Source organism: Mycetomoellerius zeteki, unplaced genomic scaffold (genome assembly GCF_001594055.1).
Source record: "Mycetomoellerius zeteki isolate Tzet28-1 unplaced genomic scaffold, Tzet1.0 scaffold79, whole genome shotgun sequence".
Taxonomy (NCBI): domain Eukaryota; kingdom Metazoa; phylum Arthropoda; class Insecta; order Hymenoptera; family Formicidae; genus Mycetomoellerius; species Mycetomoellerius zeteki.
Window position 1 is genome coordinate 676,006 of NW_017257819.1, and position 21,069 is coordinate 697,074.

General features: G+C 30.1%; 2 protein-coding genes across 11 annotated transcripts; one reads left to right on the top strand and one right to left on the bottom strand.

Annotated features, from left to right (window-relative positions):
- Positions 1 to 1,013: 1,013 nt before the first annotated feature.
- Positions 1,014 to 6,794, top strand: LOC108729738 (cytochrome P450 6A1-like). The gene is given in 7 exon segments (XM_018458973.1): positions 1,014 to 1,266; positions 3,780 to 3,919; positions 3,921 to 4,143; positions 4,994 to 5,519; positions 5,836 to 6,057; positions 6,233 to 6,484; positions 6,611 to 6,794. Coding segments are annotated over 6 exon segments (1,494 nt in total). The 5' UTR covers positions 1,014 to 1,266; positions 3,780 to 3,821; the 3' UTR covers positions 6,784 to 6,794.
- A 1,291-nt stretch (positions 6,795 to 8,085) lies between these two features.
- Positions 8,086 to 20,514, bottom strand: LOC108729739 (venom acid phosphatase Acph-1-like). Of its 10 annotated transcripts, XM_018458975.1 has the most exons (11): positions 20,125 to 20,514; positions 19,725 to 19,842; positions 18,441 to 18,692; positions 16,936 to 17,285; positions 13,221 to 13,326; positions 10,883 to 10,996; positions 10,574 to 10,684; positions 9,703 to 9,968; positions 9,200 to 9,483; positions 8,695 to 8,900; positions 8,086 to 8,576 (listed from the first exon to the last, which is right to left on the bottom strand). In XM_018458975.1, the coding sequence occupies exons 5-11, from the start codon at positions 13,251 to 13,253 to the stop codon at positions 8,340 to 8,342; spliced, it is 1,251 nt and encodes a 416-aa protein (XP_018314477.1). In that variant the 5' UTR covers positions 13,254 to 13,326; positions 16,936 to 17,285; positions 18,441 to 18,692; positions 19,725 to 19,842; positions 20,125 to 20,514; the 3' UTR covers positions 8,086 to 8,339. The 10 variants fall into 10 exon arrangements, with proteins under 10 accessions (XP_018314477.1, XP_018314476.1, XP_018314479.1 ...); XM_018458974.1 differs by lacking the exon at positions 20,125 to 20,514 and having other exon boundaries at positions 19,725 to 20,038; XM_018458977.1 differs by lacking the exon at positions 20,125 to 20,514 and having other exon boundaries at positions 16,936 to 17,288; positions 19,725 to 20,038.
- Between the last annotated feature and the right edge of the window lie 555 nt (positions 20,515 to 21,069).

The following is a 21,069-nucleotide window of genomic DNA, read 5'->3' on the forward strand; positions in this document are numbered from 1 at the left end:
TCTCTCTCTCTCTCTCTCTCTTCCCACTCCACACTCAGTAGCGACGCGACGTACAATGTGGTGCAAGAATTTTACACCAAGCCGCGGGTCGTAAGATAAATAGGCGACGTTCCGCGAACGCAAAAAAGTAATTCATATGTATATGCAAAAATATCCAATTCGTGACTATTAGCAATTCTTAACATAAGCATACATAACGTAATTGGTGACAGCGGTGGAATAATAATAGTAGCCGCTTCACCCGAATTCGTACCATAGTTATACGTAACAACGGTGTCACATGATATTATCAGTCCACTGAAATATAAAAAAATTCCCCACTGTATAAATTTTTTTATAAATTTTTTGAAGAGATCTTATTTGAATTTCTGAGATCTCTTAAGATTTTAAAGGATGTTTTAAAAACTTAAAGATTTTATGTAATCTTATATAAGAGATTATGAGATTTTATACGGTTCGAACAAGAACTAATTAAATCCCTTATAAGGATTTATAGATCTTGTGTGAACCTTATATATAAGATATGTATAGATTTTCTATGAAAATCTTAAACCGTTTAAAATCCTACAAAATCTTAAAAGATGTTTTTCAGACCTAAAAAGATTTTATGTGTTCTCACGCAGGTACTTATGAGATCTCATACGATTCTTACAAGAACTTATTAGATTACTTATAAATATTTATAAGAATTTTCGGCCTTATGTCTCCCTTCGAACCTTACAACTCTTGCCTGAAACATTTTTTCGTATCTTCTATATTTTTTGAGATATTTGCTTGAGACAATTAAAATAGGATATCCTGAGGTGCGTTCCAAAGGTGCTCTATCAATTCCGAGTATCTTTTATCTTTATGTTCTTTACCGAATGTTCAATAAGAATAAAAGATACTCGGAGCTGATAGAATTGAGTTTTGGAAAGCACTCCTGTATTGCACTGAAATCCGCTTATATATCAACGGAATCTTATCTAATCGATCTTTCTGTCATTTGCAGAGTCATTGCTTCAAATATACTTAATGTTATAAAAAATTACAGAAGATGAATCCCGAACATATACCGTTTCCACAATTCATCGTGACATTTCGCGTTTCCCCGTGTTAGAGCACACTCTTATAATTTCGCTCGATCTAGACACCGGCAGTGTGTTAGTATTAATCTCTGGTTACACTTCCGAGCTAGTACAAGTTCACTTACAAGTGAGCTAACACTCAGTAATACACGGCAACATTACCGCTATATAATTACATCGCACTGCCATCCGCAATCAGGTATGTCATTCGTTACATGTATCAAGTTGATACATTATTACAGGGCTGGGTATTTTTGCATTTAAAATGCCATTTAAAATGTAATTCTATTTAAAATGCTAAATGTAAAATACTTTAAAAAATGTAATATGTAGAGAAAACCATTCTGTATTTGAAAACTATTTAAAATATCTATTTACCCATTTTACATATAAAGTGCATTCGAAAAACATTTTACATTTTAAATACATTTTTTAAGTATTTTATATTTGGCATTTTAAATGATTATCCAGCCCTGGTATCTACATTAAATTGACAATTTCAAAAAGGAAAAAAACAAAAAAGGAAGCAATTCTGTAATTTCAATCTCGCAACGTATATTGAAAGAAATTAGTTTATCATATGTCAAACCTTAAAAATATCCAGATCCGCCAATGTATCAAAGTTCAAAATATCAAAACAACATTGATATATGGACTTCACACAATCGATAATAATGCTGTCAGTACCAACAAATACTAATAATATTATATTGATCGTGAGTGATTAATTGATGAATCGATGTAGAATATATTGACTACAGTCATTCTCGAATATCTATATGTCTTACAACAATATTCCTTATCTCACAGAGAGCGATAATACTCAACAATTAAGAAATCCGGATCACCGTCTATAATATTATCAGTATTTATTCATATAGACAGTATTATTAACTGTGTAAAATTTATAACAAGAGCGCATATTTCCATTAGTACAATGGCACTATTGTGTACAAAAACTAAATTTATTGATAATTACTGTAATTATTGTAATTTTGTCAATAATACTGATCGTATGAGATTGTAAAAATATTGATCATGCGTACTGTTCGTATTATTACTGATTCCATATAACTGATCAGTATTATTGATCGTGTCTATTATGCCTTTCTTTTTTCACTTTACCAAAAAGAACAGATCTATTAGGTTTGTTCGCGTCGCATGCTCCAATATGTTCCAACGTGCTCCTACTAATATGCTCTTACTTACTCCAACGCACTTGACAGAGTGAGTAGAAGCTATGGTAGGAGCATATTGGAGCATGTTGGAGCTTGCGACGCGAATAAACCTATTGTTTCTTGGGCCAGATTTTACTAATAGCGTTTTTCATTGGCAGAACTAGTACGCACTCAGTGCACTTTAAAAGCCGTTGTACAAAAATCGGCGTTTAGATATAACGTTTAATAAAAATATAGAAACGAATTAAACCGCGAAATGTTCAATACATTTTATTGTGCTATTTGATAAAATACACATTGGGCATTTTATCAGTTGAAATATCTTACTTTTACATTTAGATTAGAATAGTGTACAACAGCTTTAATGTGTACTGAGTGCGCACTAGTTCTGCCAATGAAAAACGTTATAAGAAAGAACAAAGATTTCTTTTGTTTTTAATTCAGCATCGCAAGGTTTGATTACTGATATACGAATCTGATAAAGCTAACAATTACGAAGCAAACAATTCTTTTCTCGATAATAAGTTACAATCGAATAGAAACTACGTAATCAAAATACATCGATACAGAGATTGTGAGATAGGATTAAAGTTATTAAAAAATGATAGGATCATAGTATTAAAGTTATAAAAAAAATCTTATTTGTGTTTAATCGCGACTTAAATTAGAACTTTTTTTAACAAAGGAGGATGCCAAAAATCTATAGAAAATTGCTTAATACATCGCAGGTCAAAAACAGGTGTCATTCGAAAAGTCTCGATGAGTAGATCGAAGTTTTCAATGGACACAATGGTGATTAGATGCGTCTTTCACGAGTTATACGGAAGGTCTTTTTGTAAATAAAAAGTTGTCAGATCCATTCATCATCGAAAGCCACCTCCAAGTGATAACTACTAAACCCGGTACTGCAATCGAATTAAATACTTGATCTACATTTCAGTAAATCAAAAGGTTGATACCGGCAATAATTGGGTACTATTGTTAGCAAAAATAACCAGTAAGGTGCTGTGCACACATCATGACAGTTCTCTGGTTTCTCGGATATGCAATGGCAGGTTCCAGCTTCCAGACCGAGATTCAAATACCCGCAAAATCGCTGAGCGACCTCTGCATTGTATTGGAAAGTACTCTGACAAAAACCCAACTTGATTTTATTTTTCATTTTTATTCTTTTTCTTATTTTTATTCTTTATACATATAGTTTATATACCCGAATATGATAACGAATTCGTCTTATTGAATGCTTTGCAACGATATATTATATTAATATATTTGGATATATATTACAAGGAAGTTAACATTGATTTGACTATGACCGTCTCTTTGAACTTTCATGATCTATAACTTCGTGAAGGACACACCTGACAATTTGTACTCATTGAAAATTGATCTACTTTATCGAAACCTTTCGAATGACACTTATTTGTGACCTGCGACGTGTTAGATAATTTTTGGTTTCCTCTTTTATAATTTCTCAAGATTACTCAGTTTACGAACATTTAAATAACAAAACATTGTTTTCCTTTTTTTCCAGTAAAGATCATTCGTGATAATCGATTGATGAGTGTGTTGAAAAATGGAGCCTTTTGAAATTCTATGCGGCATTGCCGTAGTAATTCTCTTTCTTTATTATTTTCTCACGTCGACTTTTGACTTTTGGAAGTCACGAGGCATTCACGATACCGGGACTTGGTAATTTTAAAGATGTTATGTTTACCAAGATATCCCCAGGTGATTATTTGACAAAAATATACAACGCTTACAAAGATGAACCATTGGTTGGAATATTCTCCAGGAAGACACCCGTTCTTATTGTAAAAGATCCAAATTTAATTAAGGATATTCTTATCAAAGATTTTACCAAATTTGCTGACAGAGGACTTCCCATTTTCGAAAAGGTGAGAATACTTAAAGTTGTATACGTATAAGTGTATTCACACACACACAATGTTACTGATTCAACGCTGTCATTTTGCTCAGTGATGCAACAAAGAGTCAAGCGAACTGAGCGCGCTACATCAAAGTTACGATAAAAAAATAAGTTTTTTTTGTAAGTTTTTTTTAGTTTTTTGAAAAAAATTTTATTCATCGGTCTCAACCATTTTTAAATTGTTAAGCGGACATTTTTACCAATCATGAAATAATTAAAATTTCCGTTATGAAGTTTATACGTTAACATTGAAAATGATTTAGTGATAGATTGAAACGTATGTTTTTGTAATTGTATATGCTCCACAATAATTATTAAACTGTAGCATTTGACATCCAGCGTTGGCTCATAGCCTGTATTAAAAATCGTGAAATTTCCCCTATTGAAAAAAATCACAAAATTGCATAACGAAATTATGTAATTAAGACAAATAAATTACGTAATTATTCCAAATCATTTCATGATTTTTTAAATGATGTAATTTGGAAAGTCACGTGGCGATATGTTTTTTTTCTTCTATTTCATTAAATTCTTTAAAATTTGATAACTATAAAATCACATGGATAAAATTATTTCTAATATCATGTGATTTTTCAAATAACGTGATTTTAAAAATCACATATTGATTTGGAATAATATAAATTTGTTACGTGATTTACTTGTCTTAATTACATGATTTGATTATGTAACTTTGTGATGAGGTTTTTTTCAGTAGAGTTATCTTCAAAAGTCTTAAACAAGTTTTTATAAGATAGGAAAATTGGATTTTAAATTTATTTAATGACAATTTTTTATTTTATCCCTTTTTTTTGTCGTAGATCGAACCGTTATCGCAACATCTTTTCTCTTTGGAGCCAAAAAGATGGCGACCGTTGAGAACAAATCTGTCACCTGTTTTTACATCTGGTAAACTGAAGGAAATGTTCTCTTTAATGTCAGAATGTGCTGACCATCTGATCCAATATATGGAAAAAATATCGAGCAAGAATGAACCTGTAGAATGCCGTGAGTTGTCGGCCAAATATACGACCGACGTTATCGGTAGTTGTGCCTTTGGCATCGAGATGAATGCACTGTCGAACGAAGATAGCGAATTTCGCAAAATGGGAAGAAAAATATTCTCTTTGACTTGGACAAATATATTACGATCAAGAATCAGACAAATATCTCCGTGGCTTTACAATATGCTCGGTTACGTTCTGCCATATACAGATATTACTAAATTTTTTATACGCGTTATCAAGGAAAACATGAATTACAGAGAAACGAATAATGTTATTAGAAATGATTTTATTGATATGTTGCGCGAATTAAAAAAACATCCAGATAAATTTGGTGATTTTAGTATGTATTAAATGTATATATCTTTATATATGTTTTTTTTACATAGATCAACTTTTATATTAAAAAGTTACATGATTTTGCACATATCTGAAATAATTTATAAATAATAAAATGAAGTTAACTTCAACTTTTATTATGATTTATGATCAAATTTCTATTATGACTGTATTTTCACATGCTATTTGAAAATAATCATAATTTCAAAGATAATATAATAAATTTGATATATATAAATTGTTAAGTGATTAATTAATGTAAGAAAAATTAATAACCTATTAAATTTATAAGACTTATCTATAAAAAATTACATTTTTAGATTTGACAGACGATTTAATAACATCTCAAGCATTCGTATTTTTTATTGCTGGCTTTGAAACTTCGTCAACGACTATGAGTAACGCGCTCTACGAGTTAGCATTAAATCAGAAAATACAAAACAGTCTGCGTGAAGAAATTGACGAAGTTTATGCAAAATATGATGGAGACTTCGGATATGACAATATTAAAAAGATGAGTTATTTAGATAAAATTTTCAAAGGTAAGTCATTTAAGAAAGAAATTAAAGAAACATATACTCTGGTTAATTCTTCTTTTCAACAATGTTACAATATGATCCCATTGTTATACCGTGCTAATAACCTGCTTCAATTTAATTGTAATCTTGTAATGTAGGATACATTTTTATAATTAAGTATCGTTTTTATTGCGTGTAGAAACCTTACGAAAGTATCCAGTAGTAACATTTCTTATGAGGCAATCCGTGATGAGTTATACTTTCGATGGTACCAAAGTTAATATACCGAAAGGTCAAAAGGTATGGATTCCTGTTTATGCAATTCATCGAGATGCAAGTATTTATCCAAAGCCAGAAGTTTTCGATCCAGAAAGATTTAGTGACGACGCTGTGCAAAGCAGACATCCAATGTCTTACCTACCTTTCGGGGACGGGCCAAGAAATTGTATTGGTAAAGCAAAATAAATTTAAATATTATTTTTCATTTGATTTTGCATTAAAAAATATTTTTAATAAAAAAATGCTTTCATTTAAAAACATTAATGTAATTTATATTATAGTTACTTTTTATTTTCAGGTTCTCGCTTCGCTATTTATCAGAGTAAAGTTGGACTTGTAAAGATACTACGAAATTACAAAATCGAGACTTGCGAGAAAACACCAATACCTTACGTAAACAATCCTAAAGCATTTCTATTAGCACCAAAAGACGGATTACATTTGAAAATAATTAAAATTAATCGGACTTAGTTTTTCCTTAACTATTTCATGCAGAAAACATCCGTAATAAAAAGTGAAGAAAATCTGTTAATTATATAATTAATAATAGGAGTTATTTGTGATAATCTTGCGTTTCGCGGGTTTTTTCCGTGTTTAGATCCATTCTTGGAATGCCAACGTTTCGTGAACCTTGCAGAATGGATCTAAACACGGAGAAAACCCGCGAAACGCAAGATTGTCACATAGGTAACACCCGTGAAAGCCTCAAGAAAATAGGAGTTATTATTATAATTCTTCCGATTGGAAGAATTTCGATTTTGGACATAAGATGTCTAGGATAGTTTAATTTTAAGTTTATACTGTTATAATACGTACATATAATATCTTATAATATATATAGCATCTATTAATATCTAAAAGGATTGGATAGTAACTATTAATAAGTTAAAAGTTAAATAAAAGGTAAAAATTTAATAACTAACTTAATTTAATGAATTTTATAAAAAATCAATTTTTAACTTAATGTATGAACTTTCTTCTTTTCAAATAATAGATATTAAAATTAAAAACGAGAGCGTTTATAAGAATACATCGGCCCGTATTTAAAATGCGCTTACAACAACGATGTTAGCGTGCTAACATACTATACTTTATGTTACGCTTTATTGTAAAAGAGTGATCCCAAAGAAGGGGTCTTTTTCGCCCGTTTTTGGGCCCTCAATGTTTGGACATCAAAACAATTTTTTAAATTATGTTATACTATACATAAATTTGTAAGAAGTATAATACATGGTGTACATGCAATATGCAGGGTGTCTCAAATTATTTGATGTAATTAACAAAAATTGCACATTATATATGACTTTTAGACTTAATTTAATCCGATTTACTTACACATTGAGTATTGTCCCAAATTTTTTGGGATATCTTATTTATAAAACCTTCTTTATAATACAAACTAACAAATATATATAATGTAAGCGCAAAGAAATAAAAAAAGTTCCAATTTTTCAACTATATAATTCTAACTAATTAATCAGATATTTTGGTTTGTTACATTTTTCTGATTTTATTGTTTGCGATTTGTATAAACCCGATTTCGTTGTTCCATCTTCGAGTATGAAGTGTAAGTCTGATCGTTCAACCTGCTCGCAGCACATTCTCAGATAATTCAATCAATTAATACCTAAGATATATATGAATATTTTTCGGAGAAAGTGTCAAAAATGTATAATTTACTTGGAAGTGGGACAATTAACTCGGTGAAAAAGAGTCGCAGAATAAATTTTAAAAAACGAATTTGAAAGGGAGACTTCAAGCTTCAAAATACATATAATATATCTTACATAACGATGTTACGCGTAAGATTTAATTTTGGATATATTTCGCATGATTGAAAGTAATCTTCTATTCCTATATAGTATCCCTATATAATTTTGATGCGTAGTATATATTTATATTTAATAGCGATTAAATAAATAAACATGAAAAAGAATGATTCCATGAAAAAAGTCTTATTGTAATATTTATGGCAGAGTGCATATGATTTTCTAGACATGTTAATTATTATGGCATGTACATTATCACTAAGTGTTCTTCTCGATTGCTGATCTCTTAATTAAATTCTCCAAAATATTCTGCAAACCGGCAGGATATTCCGTGCCGGCGAAACTTGGAGTCTGTCTCTTGTCGCAAATCATCTCTTCGTCAGATGGGATTAAGTCGTCAATTAAATCTAAATATTTATCGAAGGGACACAGTGTGTCACAACCTGGGATTGTAAGATCTTTGATAGTTGGTGGAATGCCTCGATAATACACAAGCTAAAACAATTCATGATATATGATATATATAATTATTATATATCTCTGTATTATTTCTTCTTTCATTATTAGAATAACACATATATTGCTTGTATGTATATGATATAAAAATATTTACCTTCACATAATACTCTTGCTGGATCTGTTGCAATTCCAAAATAACCGCGCTAGAATACTCAGGTACATGCGGCTTATACACACCAAACGCGTGCAACATACCTGCAATGTTGGTCTCGTGACCACTGTATAAGTAAATCTTCGTATTCGGTGCATTTGAATTTTGTGCAGCTATCATACTATCTGTCATGGCACGGATCATTGGACCTGAAACAATGCAAGAGCATAATTATAATAATGAAATTTTAATTAAAATTGCTTTTCATTTAATCATGTAAAAAATCTATCACATTTGTAATAGACTGAAGTTTTATACATATAACAAATTTGATTTTATATCAATAGATTAACTTTCACCGTTTGCAAATATTTTTGATTTTACAAAAATTATTACGGGATTTCCACATTTTTGGTACACTCTGTATAATTATTAATATACATTTTTAATAATTGTTACTTTATGTATTATTAAATAAAACTTTTTCATCAAGATAAATATAACTTACCAGCGTATAATCTCCTTATTAAAGGAGTAAAGTTACTAACATTGTATGCAGCTACAATTCCGTCAAACAATGGACCATAAGGAAAATAATCATATGCCCATTCAGGAAGAGTCAACCCTAAAGAAGATTCGGCTACGAAAGTGTGATAAAGAAAGTAAAGATCCTCCAGCGTCTGTATATTTTTGCCAGTTAATCTCGTCAAGTTGCCCATCAAATCCTTGAACAGATCGATCTTTGTTTGCCCTTCAGGCGAGTTCAATATTCGATTGTATTCCTCGAGGAATCTGAAAACGTTTGAAAATGTAAATCGAGTAATTTTTTCTATATTAGTTTTTTAAATATCTAAACAATTAATAGCGGTATATGTCTTTTTTATAAAACTATTCTGTAATTATATTCTTATAATCATAATTATATAATTATATAATTGAATTGCTAAGAAAAGATTTAATGCTATTTTCTCATCAATTGATCACTCGTTTCATCTGCTTTCCTTTACTTACTGTGGACACTCGTCGGCAAGAAAAATATTGTCATCGATACGTGGAGCGTACAATGTCGGAATTGGTTGCCAATTTAAAAGAGGATTCCATCGTTGTACATTTTTCGGTGGGAACAAACTAGCGAGAACAAGTTGCAGAGACATTTTTGTTCTCTCATAATCCGAACTACGAGCTGAGAGAAGTTTTGGCACATACAAATTGCCAAGAAAGTCATTATATCTAAAGCGCAAAAATTTGCCCAATCTATATTCGTGTTTCTTGCCCTCCTGTAAAAGATTGCATAAATTCGATCAATTAGTGTTAAATAATATTTAATTAATCTTAAAAAAAAATTGAAAAAGAATTGATATGAATATTTATTGAAATGAAAATAATTTAATAAAATCTTAATTTTCAAAGAAGAAACGATTAACTTTTGTAACGATGCACTTCCAATAATATGCATCATTCCCGTACCACTAGCTGGATACCGCCTAGACAGCGCAAAGGTGAATAAAAGTTCATTTCCCTTTTTTTGAATTCGGAGCAGCCAATCAAAATTTAGCCTCGAATTTTTCCAGCGCGATTGCGCAACACGATAGCATCGTGGCAACGTATAACTTAAATTTAAAAGGTCGGAATCCGGTCTTAATTTCAAGCAATGTCTTAAGATGCTAATAGGGCTCTCTGATTGGTTCATGCGCTAACTTAAGATCATCTCGAATCTTGAGCAACGTTTAAGGATTCTATCCTTAATCTGTCACAGATCATAGATGGAACCATATTGCCTTTTGCATTGTGGCAATTCTATGATTGGTCAACATTGCGCATCTCTTAGGAGCGAAATACTTTATATTCTTATATTACGGATAATATTATAAATGGTACTTACTATGGTCAATTGTCCGAGGCCTGTCGGATAGAAGGAATAATTTATATATGGATCATTTGGAAACATTTCACGACCATTATTATCGGGTGTTCGATCGCCATGTCTAAATACCTATAAAATGTAAAGGAAAAGAATCGATCATGCATTCAAATATAGCAATTCTGGAATAAAATAGGCCGGTATTCACAGAATGTGCGGGATTGCTCGCGCGCGTGCGCGCGTGTGTGTGTGTGTGTGTGTGAGAGAGAGAAAGAGAGATTTTCTGTGAATCTTAAATGATCAATAATAATGTTATCTAAGTACACTTACCACATTAACTAATTTAAGCTCGGAAGGCACAGCTACGATCGAAATTATATTTAAACTAATAATAGCAATTGATAGGTAATTATTGAAATTACGACACGAGACCATGTTGCTAATCTGAAAATACAATGTCATTTGATCAATTGATAGTTAGGTTTGCTAATATTTATAAATATTAATTAATAAAATTTAAAAAATCAAAAATGTAACCATTTAAAATATTCTATTTGTCTAGATATGCTATGTAGTTATAAGCCAGTCGGAGGTTTTAAAAAAAAAGAAATTATAAACAGGTGTTTTCTTGTTTTAATCAACAGTTAAGTGTATAAAAAGATTAAATCAGGAAATGTTTTAACAACATTAAGGGAGGCATTTGGAAGTAATTAAGTAACAAAACTCGAAAATAAGAAGAGATAACGAAAAATGACAAGAGAGCTTTTTTATTGCTGTGAAAATTTCCTACAAAACAACTACTTATCGAGCTTTATAGGGGAGAACGGGGTTAGTATACTATCGCTGCGCTTGGCTTAGCGCCGAGACACTACCGTGTCTCCAGATAAGAGTAAAAAAGTAGAATAATCAAGGCTACTTAAAAACAAAACACGTGAGACACGCGTAAACGTGTCTGAGCCCTGAGCACGCAGCAGCGTTCAGCGACTGTCGCTCAGTTTGCTATAACATCTCGTTGCGAACACATCTATGATAGAAGTTACGCTACAATTTTAAAAAATCGTACACGTAAATAAATATTTTTATTTTTAAAGTTTTTGTTTTACAGTCGTATATGATTGTCTGAGATGTTTGATTTCTATTTAGATAGTAAGTGTAGTTCTTACTTAATAAAGCCCAACAGACTTATTTTGTTTATCTGTTATTATATACTATCAATGTTTTTAAAAAATGAACGGATGGGGATAGTAGGCTAATCACAGCATGGGACTATATATGACTCCGAAAGGGTAACCACTAGCTGAAATATTGTTCCATATATTACATGATTTCATATGATTTCATCTGATTACAAATAATTGTTTTCACTATATATGAAGTAATTTGGTAAAATATACGATTTTATTTAATATTATGTACAATGAATTCTCGTGGTTGCATACGTAATTATCGAATTATACATAGAGATTTCATATGAATTTTATAATTTTGTCAGAGTTGATTATAGAGCTCTATCACTGCATTGAGATATTTTACATAAAGCGACTTTTAATATGCACTGATCCAGCGTAGTGCGAATGATCGAATTCACCATAAGATAACTCAATAGAAAGTTACTAGTTAGTATCCGAATCAAGTGCACAATGTAAACTAGGCCTTTAGTCATGGCATAAGTAAAATCGTCGAAAGACTCCACGTGTCGCTACTTATATCGGTCGCCGCTCATTTCAGTTTCGTATTAGCACTGAAGCTAACATATTCCAAACAGCACACAATATTTTTGTGGTCTTAGATTGCATAGATCATAAATATTTATTGTAAATATTATGAAATATTTATTGTAAATCTTGTAGTAAATGCTATGGAAATACTTAATAAGACTTTAAAATTCAAATAAAAAATACTTAATAAGAATATTTATTTATACGTATCATAAATATTACATTAAATATTTAGTTTATCTTTTAATAATATTTCGAATAAAGCTTTATGTAAAATATGTATAAAATATTTATATAACATTTAAAAAAATAAATAATAAATATTTATCATAAATATTTAGTGCTGTTTGGGATGCAGTACATATCGGTTGTCAGGTCAGGAAGATGACACTTTGAAAAGAATTTATAAAAAGTTGCTAGTTTTAAGAATTTATAAAAAGTTGCTAAACGAATGATCGAGAAAGTTGTCCATCGATCACATACGTATGATTCGTACTATTTTATTAAAATTTCCTTTTTTATGAAATCAAACAATTTTAATTTTTAACTTTTTAATTTTTTTTTATTAACTTAGCTTTTAATTCAATTAATTTCATTATGGATTAATTTGTATTCTTAATTGAGTAAAATTTTCGAGGTTGTTAACTTTAACTTAACTTAGTTTTAAAAAAAATTAACTTACCCACAACCGTTTGATATAACAACAATGAATAATTATTATATCAAAATATTTGAAAAACTATGGAACTGACGCACATACGTATATATTTATTATTATATCGTATTTTTTTCGGAAGTTAGATTATTATTTTCAACGCTTTATCAAATGGCATCTAGTGTCAAACCCGAATCGGAAAAAACTGTCGAACTACCGCCGATTGTAAGTATAAACTGAATACTGACTTTTTCTCATAGCATGTAAGGCTTTTAAAGTGCACAAGCGTACGTACACCCCACCACATTATATTTCCTGTCCGAGCCATTTTATCGGATATTGTAAGTGGACGTCATGACATACAAACATATTAGGAGAAGTTTATTCCAAGGTTTACTTTTCTGAAATCATGTAATAAATACCATTTCTCAATTAACCAAATTTACCTTTGACAGTCTAATATTTTTTATATAGTCATATTTTAGTTCATTTAATTATATTTTGCGTGACAAAAATGCGGCGGGGATTTACGAGAAACTGTAGGATTTCCGATTCAAATAGATTATACCGTTGTGATTTAATTAGGAGGAAATAGATACGTTAAGAACTGAATGAGTCGTTACGTATTACGAGGAAATCTCACGAGTATCTTGTGAATAGATGGAATACCCTCGTCAGAATTCAATGTATAATTATATTACACATCCCAGGTAGCAAACTGTAGTCATTTTGACGTCAATAGTTAGTCATTTTGAATTATTCACGTCATGTGAGCTATTTAAGATGTAATAATGACGTTATCTTTTTTACCAATTGACGCCATTTATTTATAATGTATTTACGTTATACTTATTGACTCATATAATTAGATAAATGACTAATTGATGACGTATTGGTAACGTTAAAATACGAAAATAATGATGTATTTTAGACATTGATTAATATGACGTTATGTGACTGTGACAAATCTACGTCACTTTTACAATGATAGGACGTCAGATTTGTTAAAAATGACCAATTAATTACATCAAATAGATGATACCTTGCTACCTGGGATTGTCCTTAAAATGTCGCGGATTAAGTCAAGAATAGATATTCAATTAAATAAAATGCGATTAACATCACAAAAATATTTTTTTTAATGAAATTCAATAATTTTTTAAATGAAATTCAATAATTTTATAAATGTGCAAGTATATTATGTAACGTCAGAATTTGTTGTTACTTCAAGAGAAACAATTATTTAATATTACATAATACGTGAAATATGTATGTATTAAGCGCATACCTAGTAACAGCATTTATATGATTTTTTTCTTCAAATTCCTTTGTTCATGTGAAGAACGTAATAAAATGTAATTGATGTTATATAATCACAATTCATGATTTCGTTCATTACATGTATGTTTAAAAATGCGAAAATTGCATTAAAATCTATTATTTACGCAACAATATACATAACAGTATTCAATTATCACGTTAATAATGTTGAAAAATGTTTACAGACTTGAATCATGTTATTGTAATTATATAAATTAATATAAAAATAGATTAATAAAACCTAGTAAATTTATCTAATAAATTAAATACATATGAACCGCTGGATAATAACCTTAAAGCAACGATTGCTAAATTAAAATTCTTATCTGTAATTTAATAATATGAATTATTAAATTATCTAGAATTACCTATTATTAAACATCTAGAATGTCTCGGCTGTTTTTTTTAGAGATATGAAATAATTTATTTAATAAAATTGTATAGCATCTCAAGAGAAGTAGGTACAATATGCTACTAATAATTTTTCTATGAATGAAGGAGCTCGGAGATTTCAAAGTCACCTTAATTTTTTTTTAATGAAATTAATATGATTTTTTACGTGGTATAATTGTACTAATTATTCTGCATATAAAAATATTAAAGTAGAGATATACAAAAAATCAATAGTTTACGACATATTGTATACTTAATTCTAGCATATTTTGACATGTAATATTAAATATTTTGTAAACTATTAATTTTTTGATAATCATACCTTACAACAGAATAATGAGATGAGTCAATTAGTATAAAGAAAACATATAGTTGTTTCAAAAAAATGTGTAGACAAAATGGGTACTTTTATAAATAAGCAACTATGTGTTTTCTTTATACCATTAAACTATACTTGCTTAAAATTCAAAATTTGTAAAGCAAGTATAGTTTGAAATTGATTCACCTCATTATTCAGTTCATAATTTAGTTAATTTGAGTATAAAAATTAAATGCAAATATTTTGAATTATGAAATACATATTTTACCTAATAGTATAATAAAATGTATTAGATATTTCACGATTTAATCAATTTCTATGTTTATTTATAAATATATCTTTACATTATTTTGTGTACGACGGCTTTAATGTGCGCCAGTGCACACTGAGTGTGTCCAATCGAATTCGCTATAAGCGTTTCCCTTAAAGATTAATGCAGCATTGAAAAAAAAGATTGGAACATTAAATAATAAGAGGCGTATAAAACATTTAAAAAATAACAATCACGTAATACGATGATTGATGATTGTATATTGATACTTTTAGTATTTTTAAATATATGTAAAAGAAATGTCTGAAAAAATATTAAGAAACTTATGCGATACATTTACAAAATACACGATGTATTTTCCGGCTGTTAAACTAGGTCACAAACGCAGTAAAAAATAATTTTTAGATAATATGCGTCCTCCGAATGAAAATGCACACCTGACCGTAACGAGGAGATAATTACTACGAGCTATGAATGTAATGACCAACCAATTGCGTTTACATGTACGTCATACAAAAGTAAGAATATATTAGCTACAGGGGAAACCCGGGCGAAGTGGATACCCTAAAGTTTAAAAGGTTTTTAAAAAAATTATTGGTTGAGAGAGATGGGTACAAGAAACAATGTGCTAATTTTAATTGTACTTTATTAAAGCTTAAAATATAATAAACAGAACTTTTAAACATTTTTGATAGTTTTAAAACATTAATAAAAGATATGAATATAAGTAAAACTATTCACTTTGCCCCGATACCTGGGTAAAGCGGATAGGGAAACAGGACAAAGTGAACATAGGTACAGTGCATTTCCGCATCATTAACAAGTTAATGAATTAATTAAAAGATTAAAGGGATCTTTCCGTTTGAGAGCCGATTTTAAACGTATTCCTTGAGAATTTTTTTAATGAATAAAGATGTAAGTGTACTTAAAAAGCAATACAGATCTAGAAAGTGCATACAATGAACATGTAAAATAATATTTTTTTGTAATTTTTATTATTTACAAAGTAGTTCGCAAATGCTTGAACAATTTGTAGATTATGCAATTAGACGCGAACGATGTAGATAATTCGCATTCACGTGATTTGTCTTATAAATCACATGCGACATCAAATTATTGTGATTGCGTGTGAGATGCAATCATAATAATTTCGAGTGAGACAACTTTAATAAAAATCTAGGAGCTCTCTCGATGAAGTTACATCACAAATGTAACTTCGCAAAATAAATTTGCGGACAGCTTTTTGTGTGTGCGGTATTAACATTAATATTTATATATAAAAGTTTAAGAAAAGTTGCATCACAATGTTAAGAAACATACATTGCGTTGATTTATCTTTATCAATCTATTCGTATGTCATACACTTCGTAACTCGATGGTTTTCATACAATAATTAATGAAATCTTAAGGCTATTTTTTTAAATATCGTATCAAGAACCAAATGCACAATACGAAAAATTTGCCGTACAAATGTATAAGTCATGAAATTTCACGTATTAAAAAATAGCAGAATTTTTGCTCTATTTGAATATACATATACATATTTGCAAACTTATATATTTTTGTAGATGATAAATTATATAAACTAATCCTTTATCTGCGACAAAAGTATCAAGGTAACAATACAACTAATTTTATATAGATTTGTCGCGAAATAATTCCCGTGATGGAAATAGAAACTTTATTAGTTACGGAAGAATCACTTACTGATAAGCTGAGTTATGCAAATCTGGGATACCCGTCAGAGCGATTCATAATTTGATGCTTTTCCGGATTTTCCCAGTATCATTCTGACGATAACATCGTTCGCTTAGGTAGCTTATATATTATTACCTGAGTGATTTGATGTTATACAACATTTGTAATGATGTTGAAGTTAAAACAATTTTATGTATGTGATTGTATTCGTGATTGAATGACTAAATAAAAACTTTTTAAGAAGATACTCTCTATATTTTCTTCTCTTTTCGAGCCCACAAATTATTTTGGATAGAAGGAGCTCTTCTTATATTATACTTATATTTGTTTCGCTCTTATCCTCCTTCCACACTTTATTCCTGCTATTAATCATAATTAATAATATTTAAAAGATTAATTAGTCCTCGATTTCACATCTGACATATCGATGTTGTATATAATTTTTTATTGCAGATGATTTATCACGTTATTTACGAATAATAATAATAGTAAATAATAAACAATAAAATGATCCATAATCTTCTTATATTATATTTATGTACTCATACATTTTAAAATATAACATGACTTATATATATGTATAATATAAAGCGCTCGTGTAGATAGAGCGGACTAAACTGAGTCGAAAAGTCTTGTCTCTACCATTTTGCTATTTTCGCAATAGTTAACAAGGTATTACTAAAATTTGAATAATTTTAACAAGAAATTACTAAAAATGGCCGAATATTGGTTTTCAATAATTTTTCCTCAAGTACTATCAACTTTACAGAGAAGAAAATAAATAATTTTTATTTCTTGCTGTTTTTCTGTAAAGTTGATAGTATTTAAGTAAAAAATTATCGAAAACCAATATTCAGCGATTTTTAGTAATTAATATCTTGTTAACTATTGCGAAAATTATAAAATAGTACAGGACTTTTCGACTCAGTTTAGTCCATTTTATCTACACACGAGCGTTTTGTCAAAACTTATCGGACACCCTGTATATATATACAGGGTGTTTGGTAACGACCGCAAAATATTTCGTGCGTGTGTAGAACAGACTACACTGAGTCGAAAAGTCCTGTACCATTTTGCGGTGTCAACAATAGTTAAGGAGATATTAACGTTTAAAGATAACCGAATAAGAGCGTCCGGCCGGCCTATTGCTGCCGAATGTACAACCCACCGGCCACGATCGCACGGTGCGCGGGCCGCTGGGAGTGGGGATGACCTTCAGGCTCGCGGTGGTCAGCGGGGTGCTTGCCCCACTCCTCGCGATCGGTGGACGCTCTTATTCGGTTATCTTTAAACGTTAATATCTCCTTAACTATTATTGACACCGCAAAATGGTACAAGACTTTTCGACTCAGTGTAGTCTGTTCTACACACGCACGAAATATTTTGCGGTCGTTAACAGACAACCTGTATATACATATACAGGATGTGTCCTGTAACTTAATTATTTAACATGTCTTCGTTGTTTTTGATAATACGAGAAAATAGGATCTTCTTCGATGCGAAGAGGCACATACCATGATGAGCAAAACATTTTTCTCAAGATTATATTTTTGAGACTTCCAGGTCACTTCCACTTATTTGTTTCTATGATTGTGCATTCACATGTACGGTCCAATAAGATTCTTAGTGTTTGTTTGTTTGAATTAACAAATATTTGCTAGACAACCCGTGACCGTTGCAGTTAGTTGAATCAAATAATACTTTTTTAACCAGTAACTTTTTTCCCAGTATGTAATAAAAAAAATCGGTAAGAGCCAATACTGAATCTGCATGCATACAATAGATTATTTATTAGAAATTAACAATAAATTAAACGTTTCGAGATCATAACTTGGATCATCCTCAATAAATACAAAATTAACGCTGCGGATTAAGCGTTTTTACATTTTCCATTATAGTTTAACACACAGTTGAGAGATACGTCAAAATGGTCTGAAATAAAAATGGAGGGAATTAAATGATCTTTCCAATGGCACCTTCGATTTTACGATCGGACTTTACGCCTCATAGAGAACAAAAACTGCAAATAGGTCCGATTTAGACCACTTTCCCCAACATAATATGAACTATATGCTAAACGCATGTATTTATCGATAAAAATGAGATGTGAATACTGATTTTATATATAATTTATATAATTATTGTATATAAATTAATTAGTTGTGTGTCATCATATTATGTCTTTTTTCTCTAAGTGTAGAAAAAGCCGATAAAGAAAGCAAAAGTGCGCAAATTGTCAGCAGTACGTATATTGTAATTAAATCATACACGCTGATAACGCGGATCCGTGCTTATCATTCAGCTACGGATACAAGTGGTCATGGTTTCGGAAACGGCAGACCAGTGTCTTTACGGATGTGGCAATATAAAGGAAAATTCTTATCTGGAGTTACAAGACCACTCACGTAATATCACAAATCATTTCTTTCTCTATATTTACACACTTCTAAATTTAAAATAAGAAAAATTACGAATTAAGATTAAGTCAAAACTTTAGACTGCCTATAAGGCCCGAATTCATAGTATAGAATAAATAATTTTCAATCTTTAATTAATTAATTAAGTAATTAAGAGAGTAATTAATTAATACTTATATTCATAGATCATTATTCAAACATCATTTGGATTAATATTTCACAAATCTCTATATTACGAATCATAATCTGTCTTTTAAAAATCTGACATTATTTATACATACTTTATAAATAACCTAAGATTTCTTTAAGAATTTATAGATTATAGTCGATTAATCTTCAATTAGCTCAAATAATCATAAGTCAGTATTCATAGTCCATTACCAAATTGTCAGGACTTTGCAGATCGATGTAAATCTCCGAATTTACTCAACGGAATCAAAAATCCTTTTACAAGATTAAAGCAGACGCAAAATTTGGTGGTGCTGTAATAGACTTTATACTAAAATAAAAAAAAAATTAAAAACTCTAAAGGGCCATCTACAATGAGCAGTAGCAGTAGTGATAAGGCTGTAAGACACATCGAGAGTAAGCTAATTTTCTGATATAATAGAACGTAGAATAAGCAATAAGAGAGTAGAACGTAGGAAATGCATTTCAACCATTCACTTACGGATTTACTTTACACCCTATTATACTAGAAAATTAAATTACTTTCGATGTATCTTACAGCTTTTACCACAACTGCTACTGCCTATTATAGACGAACTTATAGAGCTGTCACCTGACGTAGATGTTTCCTTAATACAAAAGTTTTCTATGGACCAAACGACAGTGCAGCACCAAGGCCCGATTGTACCAACGTTACTTTGACTTTAAGCGAGGCTTAAAACTCTTTTTATTTCTCTCACTTTTTCAGTTTTAAGGGGTCGTTCATATATTACGTAAGCATAATTGGAGAAAGGGGGTCAGATAAATTCTAATAAATGTTTACATGAGAGGGGAAGGGATCGTACATATCCTTATGCAAGATTTTTATCCGCTGCTGATGAAAAACAACGAGCACTATTTGCAAAAAGCTTGTTAAATCTGCTGCTGATGCAATGGCGTGGATATATGATAAAGTTAGTGTGATTTAAATATGAACGGAAGTTGATAAAACTTTAATATATTGTATTTATATATTTATTTTCTCACAATATATATTTTAGATTATATATTTTGCACACTAATAGTTAAAGATTAGTACTATATCGTCTGTACTCTCAGTTTAATCACATGATTGATGTAAGTCTAAAAATTATATTTAATTTGCTGATATTATTAATAACAGTTCGTTTTGACACTATTTTTTCAATGCAATTGTACGATTCTTTTAATAATTGAAAAAATCGTATTATTGTGTTGACAAAAAATATTATGCCAAAACGAATAGTTATTAATAATATCAGTAAATTAGTTTTTTTTTATTACATTGCATATGGAAAAATCTTACATAATTATAGGAGAGGAGGTCTCAGAAATCCTGACCCTTGCTTACATAATGGGGGAGGGAGGGGATTAAAAATGGCTAAAAATTTGCTCACGTAATATATGGACGGCTTCTAAAGAGAAAAAGTGAGAGTTTTAAGGCTCTTAAGTAGTCGCCACAGCCATATTGAATTGTGACGTCAGAAGCGAGAAATGACACATTAATTCATCAATGAAACTAAGATTAAAAGCTTAAAAC